A 15,687-nucleotide genomic window follows, 5' to 3' on the forward strand; every position below is an offset into this window, starting at 1 on the left:
CAATTAGGAACAACCATAGGTTTGCCCCAGGGAGGATGGATGGAGGATTCCAGAGCTGGCACCAGTTGGGAATTAGAAGGTTGGAAGATTTATTTATAGACGGGACGTTTGCGAGCTTGGGAGCGCTGGAGGAAAAGTATAAGCTGCCCCGGGGAAATTTCTTTAGGTATATGCAGGTGAGGGCGTTCACAAGACAACAAGTGAGGGAATTTCCATTGCTCCCGACACAGGGGATCCAGGTTAGAATGCTTTCGGGAGCGTGGGTCGGGGAGGGCAAGGTGTCAGAGATATACCGAGAGATAAGAGAAGAGGGGGAGGAATTGGTGGGCGAACTGAAAGGAAAATGGGAAGAAGAGCTCGGGGAGGAGATAGAGGAGGGTTTGTGGGCTGATGCCCTAAGCAGGGTAAATTCCTCTTCCTCGTGTGCCAGGCTTAGCCTGATTCAATTTAAGGTGCTGCATAGAGCACACATAACGGGAGCAAGGTTGAGCAGGTTCTTCGGGGTGGAGGACAAGTGTGGGAGGTGCGGCGGAAGCCCGGCAAACCACACGCATATGTTTTGGTTGTGCCCGGCACTGGAGGGGTATTGGAGGGGAGTGACGGGAGTGATCTCGAAGGTGGTGAAGGTCCGGGTCAAACCAGGCTGGGGGTTAGCTTTATTCGGAGTTGCGGATGAGCCGGGAGTGCAGGAGGCGAAAGAGGCCGATGTCGTGGCCTTTGCGTCCCTAGTAGCCGGGCGTAGGATTTTACTCATGTGGAAGGAAGCGAAACCCCCCGGACTGGAGGCCTGGATAAACGATATGGCGGGGTTCATAAAACTGGAGCAGATTAAGTTTGCGCTGCGAGGATCGGCTCAAGGGTTCACCAGATGGTGGCAACCGTTCCTCGACTACCTAGCGGAACGTTAGAGGGAAGATAGATGACCAGCAGCAGCAACCCGGGGGGGGGGGGGGGGAAGTTTAATTTTATGTTATTTGCTTAGTTTACCATGTTAGTTAGTTACTCATTATTAGATTGTAGTTATCATGTTACTTGTACTGTTAACTTTTCTTTTTGTCTGATGTGTAAGGGGAAAACATTGTGACTGAAAAACTTCAATAAAATATATTTAAAAAAAAAAAGACATTTCCACATTCACAGTATCCAGCTAATTTCTTCAAATTAGCTACGAATTGTGAGATTGATTCACTTTCTTGCTGCATACGTTTGTGCAAGCTCAAACTCCGAGTGATGACCAAGAGCTTCGGTGAGAAATTATCCTGCAATATCTCAATTTCACCATACGTTTGAGCCTGATTTTTCTGGTGGCACCAAGTTTCACAGGATATTGAACATTTTCCCCTCATCGTGCTCAGGAAAATCAGGACTACTACATCTGCTGAAATTTTGTTCATCTGGACAACGCATTCAAATCTTTCAGTGTATGAGCTCCCGCGCCTGGTACTTTCATCACAAGGTCCCATGATGCCAATAACCCCAGCTATTTTTACTATGGAAGGCTTATATAAGCATAGATGTGCCACAAAGCTTTTAGAACTATCTCGGTTTTATTCCAAACAAGGCAACCCTGAGCTCAGCCTGTTCCTTTCTGAGTTTTGCATGGGGTGTTCCAAAACTCCCCAAATAATTTGTTACTTTACTTGCTACTTATAGTACAGAACACAGAATTTACAGTGCAGAAGGAGGCCATTCGGCCCATCGAGTCTGCAACGGCCCTTGGACAAAGCACCCCACCTAAGCCCACATCTCCACCCTATCCCCACTGTACCTTTTTTTGGACACCAAGGGCAATTTAGCATAGCCAATCCAGCTACCCCTGCACATCTTTGGACTGTGGGAGGAAACCGGAGCACCCAGAGGAAACCCACAGAGACACGGGGAAAACGTGCAGACTCCGCACAGACAGTGACCCAAGCCGGGAATCGAACCTGGGGCACTGGCGCTGTGAAGCCATTATGCTAACCACAATGCTACCGTGCTGCCCAAAGTAGAGGGGGCACTGTTCCAGCAGAGCACATGGCAAGCAAGTCTTCTTTTTTGATGTTGTTTTTTCCAGAACCAGTGTTTAAATTTCAGTTCCATCCCCAGCTGCTGCTATTATTCAGCAGCCCTCCATTGCCAGATTAGTAGCGACGTTTTTATCTTCTTTATCATTTTTGGATAGCTGCAGCATAGATCGACATTTTTCTTACTCCATCGGATTTCTGCAGTTCTTTTTTGGGTGTATGAACCACCTCGTCGCCAGTTTCCTTGTGGTATTTTAAAAGAGAAGCTTGCAGACCATCAAAGTGCAAAACAAAACAAAGAACTATTGGGGAAGGTGTTCTCTCACAGGCTGCTAGAACAGACCGATTGTTAGCCTGCCCAAACTGCGGATGGCACAAGATCGAACTCTTTGTGCCTAGTTGGAACAAGGTCACTAACATGAATACACAACACTCGATTCCCTCTTGTTGAAGATGGTCATCGCCTGACACTCATGTGGCGCAAATATTACTTGCCACTTGTCAGCCCAAGCCTGGATATTGCCCAGGTCTTGCTGCATTTAGAAATGGACTGCTTCAGTATCTGAGGAGTCATGAATGCTGCTGAACATTGTGAAGTTATCAGCGAAGGAAGGTTACATTGATGAAGCAGCAGAAGGTGGTTGGTTCTGGGACACTTCCCTGGGCAATTCCTGTAGTGAAGTCCTGGAACAGAGATAACTGATCTCCAACAACCACAATACCAACAGTGGTTAGCATTGTTGCTTCACAGCGGCAGGGTCCCGACTTCAATTCCCACGTGGGTCACTGACTGTGCGAAGTCTGCATGTCCTCCCTGTGTCTGCATGGGTTTCCTCTGGGTGCTCCGATTTCCTCTCACAAGTACCGAAAGACGGGCTTGTTAGGTGAATTGGACATTCTGAATTCTTCCTCTGTGTACCCGAAAAGGCGCCAGAATGTGGCGACCAGGGGATTTTCACAATAATTTCATTGCATTGTTAATGTAAGCCTACTTGTGAAACTAATAAAGATTATTATTAACCATCTTTCCTAACGCTCGGTATGATTCCAACCGGAGTTCCCCCAATTCCCATTTACTCGTTTTGCTCGAGGTCCTTGATGCCACATTCAGTCAAATATCACCTTGATGTCAAAGCCAGTCAATCTCACCTCACCTCTGGAGTTCAGCTTTTGTGTCCATATTTGAACCAAGGCTGTCATGAGGTCAGGAGCTGAGTGGCCCTCATTGAACCCAAACTAAGCGTCTTTGAGTTGAGTAAGAATCACTTGACAGCACTGTCGAAAAACCTTTCCATTATCAAAAATAGATCGATGGGGCGGTAATTGCCAAGTTTGATTTGTCCTATTTTTGGAGCTAGGACATACTCTGACAATTTTCCACATTGATGGATCGATGCCAATGCTATCGTTGTACTTAAAAGTTAGTTCGAAAGCATGAATCAGTGGAACCCTACCTCTGGGGCTCCTGGCTCCATGAGGGGCATTTAATTACTGCACTACCTCCGGTAGTATAAAAATTCTGTCCCAAGAGCTGCCTGCCAAAAAGTCAGCATCTCTCCATGACCAGCAGTGTGAAAAGGAGAGGTGCCTGCTGCCTGTAATGCAATTGGGGCTTCACCAGGAATTACCATCATATCCCTGGAGAAAGATAACTGAGGAAACGATGGCGGTGAGGAGGGGTGTTGGTTGGAGGAAAGGGCAGGGTGTTTCACTCTCAGCAGGCTTCCCTCTGGATCCTCTCTCCTCGACCATGCAGAGTACCTGAGAACAAGGGATCTCCCCCTCCACCAAGAAGGTTTGCTATTCGCTCATCCAGCATAATCAGTCCATCACCAGCCACTCAATGCTAGAAGCAGTGAGGTGGGACGGTAATTACCCAAATAAAGAGCCTCAATTGGCACCTTGGCTGAAAGATCAGCTGCAAGGTTTCCTCCTCTGGACTTAAATCAAGGGGAAGTGGCGGGCCCCCACACCACGCACTCCCGCCCGATCAAACTGCTCCCACCTGTCTTGGAATAAATTTCAGGACGGGACTTTAAATTCTGCCTAAGGTTTCCTTTTTAAAAGGGACAATAAACATTTACTTCATTAAAACTATTGAAAGTTTTTATTTGGAGATAAGCTCTTAACAGAATGATACTGATGCAGATTGGAAATTAGGCACACTACATAAGTTCAGACAACACATTCCAATTTCAGTGCATAAAATCATTTTAGTTTGTTTGTTCTCGAGATGCGGGCTCCGCTGCCAAGGATGGCATTTATTGCCATCCCTCAATGGCAATCACTGGCCACATTGGGTAAAGATAGCAAGCTTCCTATCCTAAAATTGACCAGTTGTTTTATGACACACCAACACGGTCATGTCACTTTTGTGAGGTGTATTTTGACTGCAACAGGTGATAGAAGTGGTTGGGGAATAGTCTGCGAGGAGAACAAATATAGAAAAATGGCACACCTAACTTCGTCAGCATTCTTTAACCTCCTCCAATTTACAAGCCGAGGATGGCCCCAGCATGGTCTGAGCAAGCACCACTCTTCGATTTGTCCTTCCAACTCTGCCCCCACTATATCCCGACCCTTGTGCCTGTCTCATTTCAGATATACTAGAATTGCAACCTAGCCAGGCAGTAGTGCAGAAGCAAGAATGGAAAAGGAAGAGACTGATAAAGAAAAAAATACTGTCACTCACTCGCACTTTCAGCAACCGGGATGCTGCCCATACATCAGAGGCTAGCTTCTGATATGTCTTCCATTTTCCTTGAGCAAGGAATTCCAACCCCCCAAACACCAGTTGATGATATTCAACCTATTTCCCACACTCCTGTTCTCTCTTTTTCCCTTCCCTCCCAAAACTGCAATCAGGTTCCCCATGTCCTCACTTTCCACCCTATCAGCCTTCACATTCAAAGGATCATCCTCTGTCATCTCCAGTATGGTGCCACCACCAATCATATCTTCCCCTTCCCTGTCAGCAAACCGAGTGGATTGCTCTCTCTGCGATACCCTGGTCCACTCCTCAAACACCTCCAACATTTTGTTCTCTTCCCATGCAATTTCAGGATCTGTGACACCTGCCCTTCTCTCCTCTCTGTCCAAGGCCCCCAAACATCACTCCTTCCAGGTGAAGTGGCGATTTACTTGTAATTCCAGGTGAAGCAATGATTTACTTGTACTTCCAGGTGAAGCAGCGATTTACTTGTACTTCTTTTAATTTAGTACTCGCTGTTCATAATCCTCTACATTGGGTGACCACTTTGCTGAACACCTCTGCTCAATCCACAAGCATAAACCCCAAGCTTCCATTGCTTACAATTTTAATTCCCCACTTTTGCCTCATGCACGTTTCTGTCCCAGGCCTGCTGCAATGTTCCATGAAGCTCAACAGAAACTAGAGGAACAGCACCTAATCTTCCAATGAAGTACTTTACAGCATTCTGGACTCAACATTGACTTCAACAATTTCAGGCAATGAACTCTGTTCATTTTGATTTGTTTTATGCCCATGTGCGAGTTTGAATCTGTTTTCTATTGCTTTTGGACAGAACTGTTTATTCGTCTGACATTTTCCAGACTGTCCATTCATTCTGGACAAATGTTGTGTCTCTTTACTATAACCATTACCATTCCCTTTGCCTTTTATTCCATGACATTTTTGTCATTTAGTTTCTCACCCTTTACCCTATCTCAGGCCTTTCCTTTTGTTTTTGCTCCCCCCCCCAATCTTTCAACAACATATAACCCATCATATTTCTACCCTCCTTCAATACAGAGGAAGCTGTATTTAACTTGAAACATTAATTCTGTTCCTCTCGCCACAGATGGTGTTAGGCCTGCTGAGTATTTCCAGCATTCTCAGTTTTTATTTTAATTTGCGACATTTGTCAGGTAGATGGCAGCATTACTACAAAAAAGTTTCAATAAAAAGCATGCTGAAATTCAATCTATAAAATATACAGCAGTTATTTTGTCAATTATTTATAGAACGTGATCAGGATTGCTGAATACAGTTCTAAATACAGTAGGTCAACATTCCAGCTAAGGTGATGGTTACAATTTGGATTTTGTCAGTCTTTGCAGTATCTGTAAATATGCAATTAATCTTTCCTAAATGTCAAATGCAGATTAGCATATCCAGGCTTCACAATTAATTCCTAGCCACAGTAAATCATTTACTGCATATCACATGGAATGATTACTATACATTCCCATCATGTCTGTAAACATAACTGTCGGACCCATGGAATTTGGTCAAAATTGGTCAGGTTTTAAGGAGAAAGGAGAAGTAAAAATATACAGCAAGGTCTTGGAAGATTACATTATTTCAATTAAACTATAAATGGATTCACAGGGGATTAATATACCTTGCTCAGGAGTCAGCTGGGGCTTAGAGGTAACACTCTCACCTTTTATTCAGGCGCCGTGATTTCAAACCTCGCTCCAGAGATTTGAGCGTACAATCTGGCACTCAGAGCACTGTCTTTCAGATGAGTATTCAAAGAAAAGCTGAGAAGCTCTCTCTTTTTTTAATCTTTGAACAAAGCTATCTCCACTCATCTGCTAGAATTATCAATAGGAAACAGTTCTCTCCCTGAATGAAGAAACAGTAAACTGTTTCCCTGAAGTCTTGGCCTGGTGGAGGAAGGAAGGAAGGCAGTCTCTACTTTTGCTTGAACTTTGTTTTTTTTAAATGTCATGAAACAAAATATGTGTGCATGATTCATCTGACAAAGAAAAATCTGAAAAGGCAAGGTATGATTTTAATTCTTCATTAAAGTTGGAAAGTTGAAGAAGACAATCCCCTTTTCCAAACCGATCAAAACAAAGTTGGGCCAGAGAATTAAAAAAATCATATCAAGTAAAAGAATACCCATAGCCTTTTTGCAGCCTGAGAATGGATTGAAAAGAAAAAAAACTGAAGAGTTGAAAAACGGTTACCTCAGTCAGAAAGTGCTCAAATAAATGATTTTATCATGCATGTCATGAACTACAAAATTAAATAATTAAACATTGTGTATGTCCGACAACAGAATGACTGGTCAATACACTGACTAAAAAGTATGGACTCTTCTTTAATTCACAATACACCTTGCTTACAGCATCAGTAAGATTGTTTATGTGACTTACATAACTTAAGCAAACTTACATAATATTTAACTGAAATAAGCTTTAGTAGTTTACAAAGTCATTTTAAGTCCGAGGGAATCTGTCCTCATTCTCACTGATATTTTTACCTTTTGTTGTGGTGATAATGCCTATTAATTGCTGACAGTCATACATGATCTCAATTCCCAGTATTCTCCCATCACGAGTGGTATCATCTCACGAAGCACCATTCTCATCGGTCAGATTTGTTTAACCTTTAATTGTTTCATCTATTTCCTGAGTTATCATCATCACTTGGCTGTCTCTCGAGTTCTTAATTGCTTTAGCAAGGCTTAGTTACTAATTTAAGCTTTTAAAAATAGAACCCGACAGCCTCTTTAGAATATGCACAGTTAGCAGCATCTAACAACAGATGCATCTCACCAAAGTGGCTTTTCTTCATATATGACCATCTGAGGTCGTATATGAAGAAAATCCTAGCCTGTTTCTCACCCAACATCCATACATGTAAAACCTCCAGTGGAATAAGGTGGGACATCAGCCAATTTTGGCCACCCTCAAAATAATACCTCAACCACAGCATCACATGAAGTTATCCAGCTCAGCACAGATCAGGCATTTGCTCATCACAGAGCATACATTCTCCAGTGGTTGGAATTATACCTAGCATGAAAGGAAGCAGGTTCCAGTTGTTGGAGGACATCACTGCAGGAGCTCCTCATAGTAATGTCCTAGGCCAAATTATCTTCAGCTACCTCATCAATGACCTTCCCTCTTTATGTAAAGTTGGATGTGGGGGATGTTCATTGATGGCTGCCCCTCGCAACTCTACGAATGCAAGCACCATATTGCTTCAGCCCTGGACAACATTTTGGCTTGTGCCGATAAGCGACAAGCAACCTTATTGTCACAGAAGTGCCTCGCAATGACAATCTCCAACACGAAGGAACCTAACCATCTTTGCTCGGTATTAAATTACATTAACATCACTGAATTTCCACATCCTTGGGATTGCCATTGACCAGAAGTTTGATTGGATCAGCCAGATAATTACTATGGCCACACGAGCAAAGGCTGGGAATTTTTCCACGAGTAACTCATCTCCTGATTCCCTAAAGCCTGTTCACGGAGGCACAAGTCAGGAGTGTGATGGAATACTCTCCAATTGCCTTGAGTGCAGTTCCAACAAAGCTCAAGAAGCTTTAAGACAAAGCAGTCCACTTGATCAGCACCCCATCCATCATTTATTTATTTATTTACTTTAGGGTACCCAATTCATTTTTTCCAATTAAGGGGCAATTTAACACGTTCAATCCACCTACCTTGCACATCTTTGGGTTGTGGGGGCGAAGCCCACGCAAACACGGGGAGAATGTGCAAACTCCACACGGACAGTGACCCAGAGCCGGGATCGAACCTGGGACCTCGGCGCCGTGAGACTGCGGTGCTACCACTGCGCCACCGTGCTGCCCTTCATCCATCATTTTAAACATTCATGTTCTCCACCAGCAGTGTACGTTGGCAGCAGTGTGTACCATCTACAAGATGCACCACAGCAACAGCCAAGGCTCCTTCAACAGCATTTCCCAAACCCATGACCTCCACCACCTAGAAGGATAAGGCAGCAGAGGCATGGGGACACCGTTCAAGCAACATATAAACTCTCTTCCCTGTCACTGGGTTAAAATCCTGGAAGAATCTGACTCCCTTCCAAACAGGTCAATCAGGATGAGCTGCAAATGCAAACCTCGTCAGGGACGCACACATCCCAAGAATGAATAATAATCATAAAACCATAGAAAATCTATAGCACAGAAAGAGGCCATTCAGACCATCATGTCTGTGCTGGTCAAAATAGCAGCAAAACTACCCCCCCACCCCCATTCTAATCAGACCTTTCAGCACCTGGTCCACAGCCTTGCAGGCTACAGCACTTCAAGTGCAGGTCCAGGTATCTTTTAAATGAGTTGGTCGTTTCTGCCTCCACCACCAAACCAGCAAATTCCATTCAACCCCTACTTTCTGGGTGAAGAGGTTTTAACTCATGCCCCCTCTAATCCTTCTAACAATCACCGTAAATCGGTGTCCCCTGGGCCTGCACAAGTATTTCACAGCCAAGTACTATGAAAAAACATCAAAGGCCTAAAAAGCTGTGAACTGAGAAGTGTCCCAGAGTAAAGGAACATTCATGTATAACATAGTACTATAATGTGTCTCTGTGACTGTAACTCATTAAAAAGATGAAGTGAGCATCATTATATTTAAATATAATTTTAGATGAAAACCTAAAAAAAAAGTAAACAATTTGCTGCAAGTGTCCAGTAAAATACATGTTCTCATATAAGAAAGAAATAGGAGCCTGGTGAGTGTATTCTTACCTGGAGAGACAAGGATCCAGCGGCAAGAAAGTGGTCAACATCAATGATAGAAGATAGAAGCCCAGCTAGAATTACTTCATAACAATCACTCTTCTTTCGCAATCCAATCACAATGGCCCAAGACCACAGTCCAATGACACCATGTACTGCATTGTCTGAAAGAGCCCTAAGCCAGTAGTTGTTCTGTATTAAAGAAAATTGTAAACACTGATCTGATAAGAAGCAGAAAATTCCTAGGCCTATGCTCGAGATGACCGATGCTGTGCTGAATGTTTTAAGTAGTGCTCGTGCATTTTCTGTCTCTGTTGCCATTGTAATTGTGGACTGTTTTGACGTGAACATCGTACAATGCGAGTATCACCCATGGTACATTACGTCAGCATTCCTCATTCTAGATCACAAAGGAACAGATTGTGTTAATGTTAATCTCAACATTACAATGAGCATAAAACAATTTAATATTTTTATTTTTATTTTTTATAAACAGTACTGTTAGCGCAAGATCTGAAAACGTTGGGAAGGTGCATGAACCTGCGGAGTATTTCCACTTGCTTGTAACAGGAGATCAAGGAAAAGGACATTTTTTCTGCAAACTTCTCGTCTCACATGGATGAAAATGCTTTGTTCTTGGACAAAGTAACAACTTACATTACCTAGAATATGTATTACATTTTTCTTTCTGAATGTCCAAATTATTTGGCTTGAATTTGACAATTCTTATTGATTACTTAGGAGTCGATGGAAGATCCCAGCAGTCAGGTAGAACTAATCTTTTTCTTCCACCAACAACAAATTGCCATTGTGAATGCATTTCTTCAGCATCTTTAACATAGTAATATGTCACAATGCACTTCACAGGACGGTTATCAGATAAAATCTGATATTTAGGTATTAATTGATGCTGCCAGTGGCAACTGCCAGTGCTGTGTGGAATTGACTGCATAGCAGATTGATGATGTAAACTCACATGTTAAATTTTAAATCTAAATCAGCAACAAGACTTCAATAAAGCCTCAAATTCAACACAAAAGCAGCAGTATGAAGCATTATTCTGTATGATTCCAGTTATCATATAAACATATTTTTACATTTGAAAAAATAAGAAACCTCTCCAATTTCTGCAAAACACCTCTCTTACCACCAGCCTCAGTCAGTCCTCTTAGCTTATGCAAGTTTTAGGTCTCAAGTAACAGATACATATGTAAAAGACCTTTCAGGAGCGGAAGGAAATGATAACTCAATTGGATAGACCCTATGGTTGGCAGCAAGTGATAAAGGATCATATGCTGTATGTAGTCTTTCCTTGAAACGAAGAGAGGTGCAAGGCAAACCAAAGCTCTCTCATGATAGAATGGTCTTTGTAGTATTCCTCAGTCAACTGTGGAGGGCCCAAATTACAGCCATGTCTCTGATCCAAATCATTATTTTTTCCTTGCTGTGAAGCCACTGAAGTGAGACCTTGTAATTACACATTACAATCCCACCTGAAACACCTACTTTGAGGCTTCCTTCTGACCACCAGTTTTAATAAATGAGACATACTAATTATAAGCTATGCCACAGATTGAGGAAATGTACATGCATGATTTGATATGCCTGCCGTTTATTAATATACTCAGCTAGGTATATCCCATGTTTGACTGGTTCGACATGTTTACGACATTTAACCACACAACATTTAGCAAGTCCAATACAAAGAGAAGTTTCATCAGTGCTGGGAATCGGAAATAAAAACAGGAAAATATTTGCATATACTTTGCAGGTTAGTCAGTATCTGAAAAAGAAACAAAAGAAATGAAAAATCACAGTTGAAATGTCAGCCTATTTTTCTCCCTGAACTGATGCTTTCTAATACATTTAGTAAATTAATACATTTTAATATTTCAGTAAAATTGTAGAAACATAGAAAATAGGAGACCATTCAGCCCTTCGAGGCTGCTCTGCCATTCGTTATCACCATGGCCTATCATCCAACTCAATAGTCTAATCCTGCTTTCCCCCCATATCATTTGATCCCCTATGCCCCAAGTGCTATATATAACTACTTCTTGAAAACATGCAATGTTTTGGCCTCAACTACTTCCTATGGCAACAGATTCCACAGGCCGGCCACTCTCTGTGTGAAGAAATTTCTCCTCATCTCAGTCCTAAAAGGTCTACTCTGTATCCTCAGACTGTGACCCCTGGTTCTGGACACACCTACCATCAGGTACATCCTTCCTGCATCCACCCTGTCCAGTCCTGTTAAAATTTTATAGGTTTCTATGAGATTCCCCCCTTATTCTTCTGAAGTCCAGCGAATACAATTCTAAATGATTTAATCCCTCCTCATTCGTCAGTCCCACCATCGCAGGAATCAGTCTGGTAAACCGTCGCTGCACTCCCTCTGCAGCAAGAACATCCTTCTTCAGATAAGGAGACCAAAACTGCACACAATATTCCAGGTGTGGCCTCACCAAGGCCCTGTATAATTGCAGCAAGACATCCTTCTCCTGTACTCGAATCATCTCGCTATGAAGGCTAACATACCATTTGTCTTCTTTACCGCCTGCTGCACCTGCATGTTTACCTTCAGTGACTGGTGTACGAGAACACCCAGGTCTTGTTCCACGTTCCCCTCTCTAGATTTATGGCCATTCAGATTATATTCTGCCTTCTTGTTTTTGCCACCAAAGTGATTAACCTCGCATTTATCCAAATTATACTGCATCTGCCATTCAATTTCCCACTCATTCAACTTGTCCAAATCACACTGAAGGATCTCTGCATCCTCCTCATAGCTCACCCTCCCACTCAACTTGGTGTAATCTGCGAATTTGGAGATATTACATTTTGTTCTCTAATCTAAATCATTAATATATATTGTGAATAGCTGGGGTCCTAGCACTGATCCCTGCAGTACCTCACTAGTCACTGTCTGCCAATTTGAAAAATACCTGTTAATTCCTACTCTTTGTTCCCTGTCTGCCAACCAGATTTTGATCCATCTCAATACACTACCCCTAACCCCATGTACTTTAATTTTACACATTAACCTCTTGCGTGGGACTTTGTCAAAAGCCTTTTGAAAGTCAAATCTACCACATCCCCTGGCTCCTCCTCATCAACACGACTAGTTACATCCTCGAAGAATTGACATATTGACATAAACATTTGTTTGCGGTTTGTAAGAATTTAAACTGGTTAGTCTGGCACTTGTGTGGCACAAATGTTACTTGCCAGTTATCAGCCCAAGTCTTGATATGGTCCAGGTCTTGCTGCATTTGTATGTGGTCTGTATCACCTGCGGAAGGAGCAGTGCTTCGGAAGCTAGTGATTCAAAACAAACCAGTTGGACTTTAACCTGGGGTTGCAAGACTTCTTATTATGTTAGGCTAACTGACCCATAATTTCCTTTTTTCAGTCTACCTCCTTACTTGAATAGAGGGTTTATATTTGCAGTTTTGTGATTGCTGGGGTCTTTTCAGAATCGAGGGAATTTTGAAAGATTACAATCAATGTGTGCATTATCTCTGCAGTCATTTCTTTTAAGACCCTAGGATTCAGACTACAAGATCCAATGTATTTGTTCCCTTTTCATCCCACTGGTTTTCAAAGTATTTTTCATCTGGTGATAGCAGTTTAAATTCCTTGCTCCCTTTTTCTCCTTGATTTTTGAAAATGCTTGGCATGACCAAGCTTGGTATGTTTGGGCAGCACTGTGGCTCAATGGTGAGCACCGCTGCCTCACAGCACCAGGGACCCGGGTTTAATTCCAGCCTTGGGTGAATATCTGTGTAGAATTTGCACATTCTCCCAGTGTCGGCGTGGGTTCTTCTAGGTGCTCTGGTTTCCTCCCAAAGATGTGCAGGTTAGATGAATTGGCCACGATAAAATTGCCCCTTAAGAGTACAAGGATGTGCAGATTATGTGGGGTTCCGGGAATAAGATGGGGCACCCTCGTGCTCTTTCTTAGAGTTGGTGCAGGCTATGGGACAAATTTAGGAATTCCATGATTCTGTGTATTTTTGTGTGTCTTCTACTAAAAAGACACATACGGAATACTGGTTCAAAATCTCTGCCATTTCTTTGTCTTCCATTATTAGAACATAACAGCGCAGTACAGGCTCTTCGGCCCTCGATGTTGCGCCGACCTGTGAAACCAGTCTAAAGCCCATCCACACTATTCCCTTATCGTCCATATGTCTATCCAATGACCATTTGAATACCCTTAGTGTTGGCGAGTCCACTACTGTTGCAGGCAGGGCATTCCACGCCCTTACTACTCTGAGTAAAAAACCTACCTCTGACATCTGTCTTATATCTATCTCCCCTCAATTTAAAGCTATGTCCCCTCGTGCTAGACATCACCATCCGAGGAAAAAGGCTCTCACTGTCCACCCTATCCAATCCTCTGATCATCTTGTATGCCTCAATTAAGTCACCTCTTAACCTTCTTCTCTCTTAACAAAAACAGCCTCAAGTCCCTCAGCCTTTCCTCATAAGATCTTCCCTCCATACCAGGCAACATTCTGGTAAATCTCCTCTGCACCCTTTCCAATGCTTCCACATCCTTCCTATAACGCGGCGACCAGAATTGCACGCAATAATCCAAATGCGGCCGCACCAGAGTTTTGTACAGCTGCAACATGACCTCATGGCTCCGAAACTCAATCCCTCTACCAATAAAAGCTAACACACCGTACACCTTCTTAACAACCCTCTCAACCTGGGTGGCAACTTTCAGGGATCTCTCTGCTCATCCACACTGCCAAGAATCTTACCATTAGCCCAGTACTCTGTCTTCCTGTTATTCCTTCCAAAATGAATCACCTCACACGTTTCTGCATTAAACTCCATTTGCCACCTCTCAGCCCAGCGCTGCAGCTTATCTATGTCCCTCTGTAACTTGTAACATCCTTCCGCACTGTCCACAACTCCACCGACTTTAGTGTCATCTGCAAATTTACTTACCCATCCTTCTACGCCCTCCTCCAGGTCATTTATAAAAATGACAAACGGCAGTGGCCCCAAAACTGATCCTTGTGGTACACCACTAGTAACTGGACTCCAATCTGAACACTTCCCATCAACCACCACCCTTTGTCTTCTTCCAGCTAGCCAATTTCTGAACCAAACTGCTCAATCTCCCTGAATCCCATGCCTCCGTATTTTCTGCAGTAGCCTACCGTGGGGAACCTTATCAAACGCTTTACTGAAATCCATATACACCACATCAACTACTTTACCCTCATCCACCTGTTTGGTCACCTTCTCAAAGAACTCAATAAGGTTTGTGAGACACGACCTACCCTTCACAAAACCATGTTGACTATGTCTAATCAAATTATTCCTTTCCAGATGATTATACACCCTATTTCTTATAAACCTTTCCAAGATTTTACCCACAACAGAAGTAAGGCTCACTGGTCTATAGTTACCGGGTTGTCTCTACTCCCCTTCTTGAACAACGGGACAACATTTGCTATCCTCCACTCTTCTGGCACTATTCCTGTTGACAAAGATGACTTAAAGATCAAAGCCAAAGGCTCAGCAATCTCCTCCCTAGCTTCCCAGAGAATCCTAGGATAAATCCCATCCGGCCCAGGGGACTTACCTATTTTCACACTTTCCAGAATTGCTAACACCTCCTCCTTATGAACCTCAAGCCCTTCTAGTCTAGTAGCCTGAATCTCAGTATTCTCCTCGACAACATTGTCTTTTTCCTGTGTGAATACTGACGAAAAATATTCATTTAGCACCTCTCCTATTTCCTCGGACTCCAAGCACAACTTCCCACTACTGTCCTTGACTGGCCCTACTCTTACCCTAGTCATTCTTTTATTCCTGACATATCTATAGAAAGCTTTAGGGTTATCCTTGATCCTACCTGCCAAAGACTTCTCATGTCTCCTCCTGGCTCTTCTTAGCTCTCTTACTAATTCACCAGTCTCAGCCTCTAAAAGACCAATATTTACTTCCAGCAGTTCTCTTCGTTTTATCTACTTGCAGAAGCTCTGCTGCTTTTAATGTCTCATACGAGTTTACTCTCATATTCTAACAAAGAGGGACTCCCGGCCAGAAGCCTCTCTCTCTCGACCCTGGGTGAGTGAGGGAAAAGAAAAAAGAACTTCCCTTTTTGCAGAAACAAAACTTTGAAAAGAAAACTTTTAAAGAGAAAGAAATGTTTTCACTTTTTTCCCCCCACCTTTTTTTCA

At 42.9% G+C, this 15,687-nt stretch overlaps 2 protein-coding genes across 6 annotated transcripts in view; one reads left to right on the top strand and one right to left on the bottom strand.

Moving 5' to 3' along the window:
- LOC140409134 (interleukin-11 receptor subunit alpha-like) overlaps positions 1-10,473 on the top strand; it is a 174,872-nt gene extending 164,399 nt beyond the window's left edge. The window contains exon 12 of the mRNA XM_072497294.1: positions 9,978-10,473. The gene's annotated coding sequence lies outside the window, so the exon portion shown is untranslated. The remainder of the gene's footprint in view (positions 1-9,977) is intronic.
- tmem267 (transmembrane protein 267) overlaps positions 1-15,687 on the bottom strand; it is a 32,510-nt gene that overhangs the window by 10,330 nt on the left and 6,493 nt on the right. For 4 of the 5 annotated variants that reach the window (XM_072497300.1, XM_072497302.1, XM_072497303.1 and 1 more), the window contains exon 2: positions 9,491-9,881. In XM_072497300.1, coding sequence (XP_072353401.1) covers positions 9,491-9,832 — 342 coding nt within the window. In that variant the 5' untranslated portion in view covers positions 9,833-9,881. Of the gene's footprint in view, positions 1-9,490; positions 9,882-12,709; positions 12,800-15,687 lie in introns of all 5 variants that reach the window. The other variant, XM_072497301.1, reaches the window with a different exon arrangement.

The sequence above is a fragment of the Scyliorhinus torazame genome, chromosome 3 (genome assembly GCF_047496885.1).
Source record: "Scyliorhinus torazame isolate Kashiwa2021f chromosome 3, sScyTor2.1, whole genome shotgun sequence".
In the NCBI taxonomy this organism is placed as follows: domain Eukaryota; kingdom Metazoa; phylum Chordata; class Chondrichthyes; order Carcharhiniformes; family Scyliorhinidae; genus Scyliorhinus; species Scyliorhinus torazame.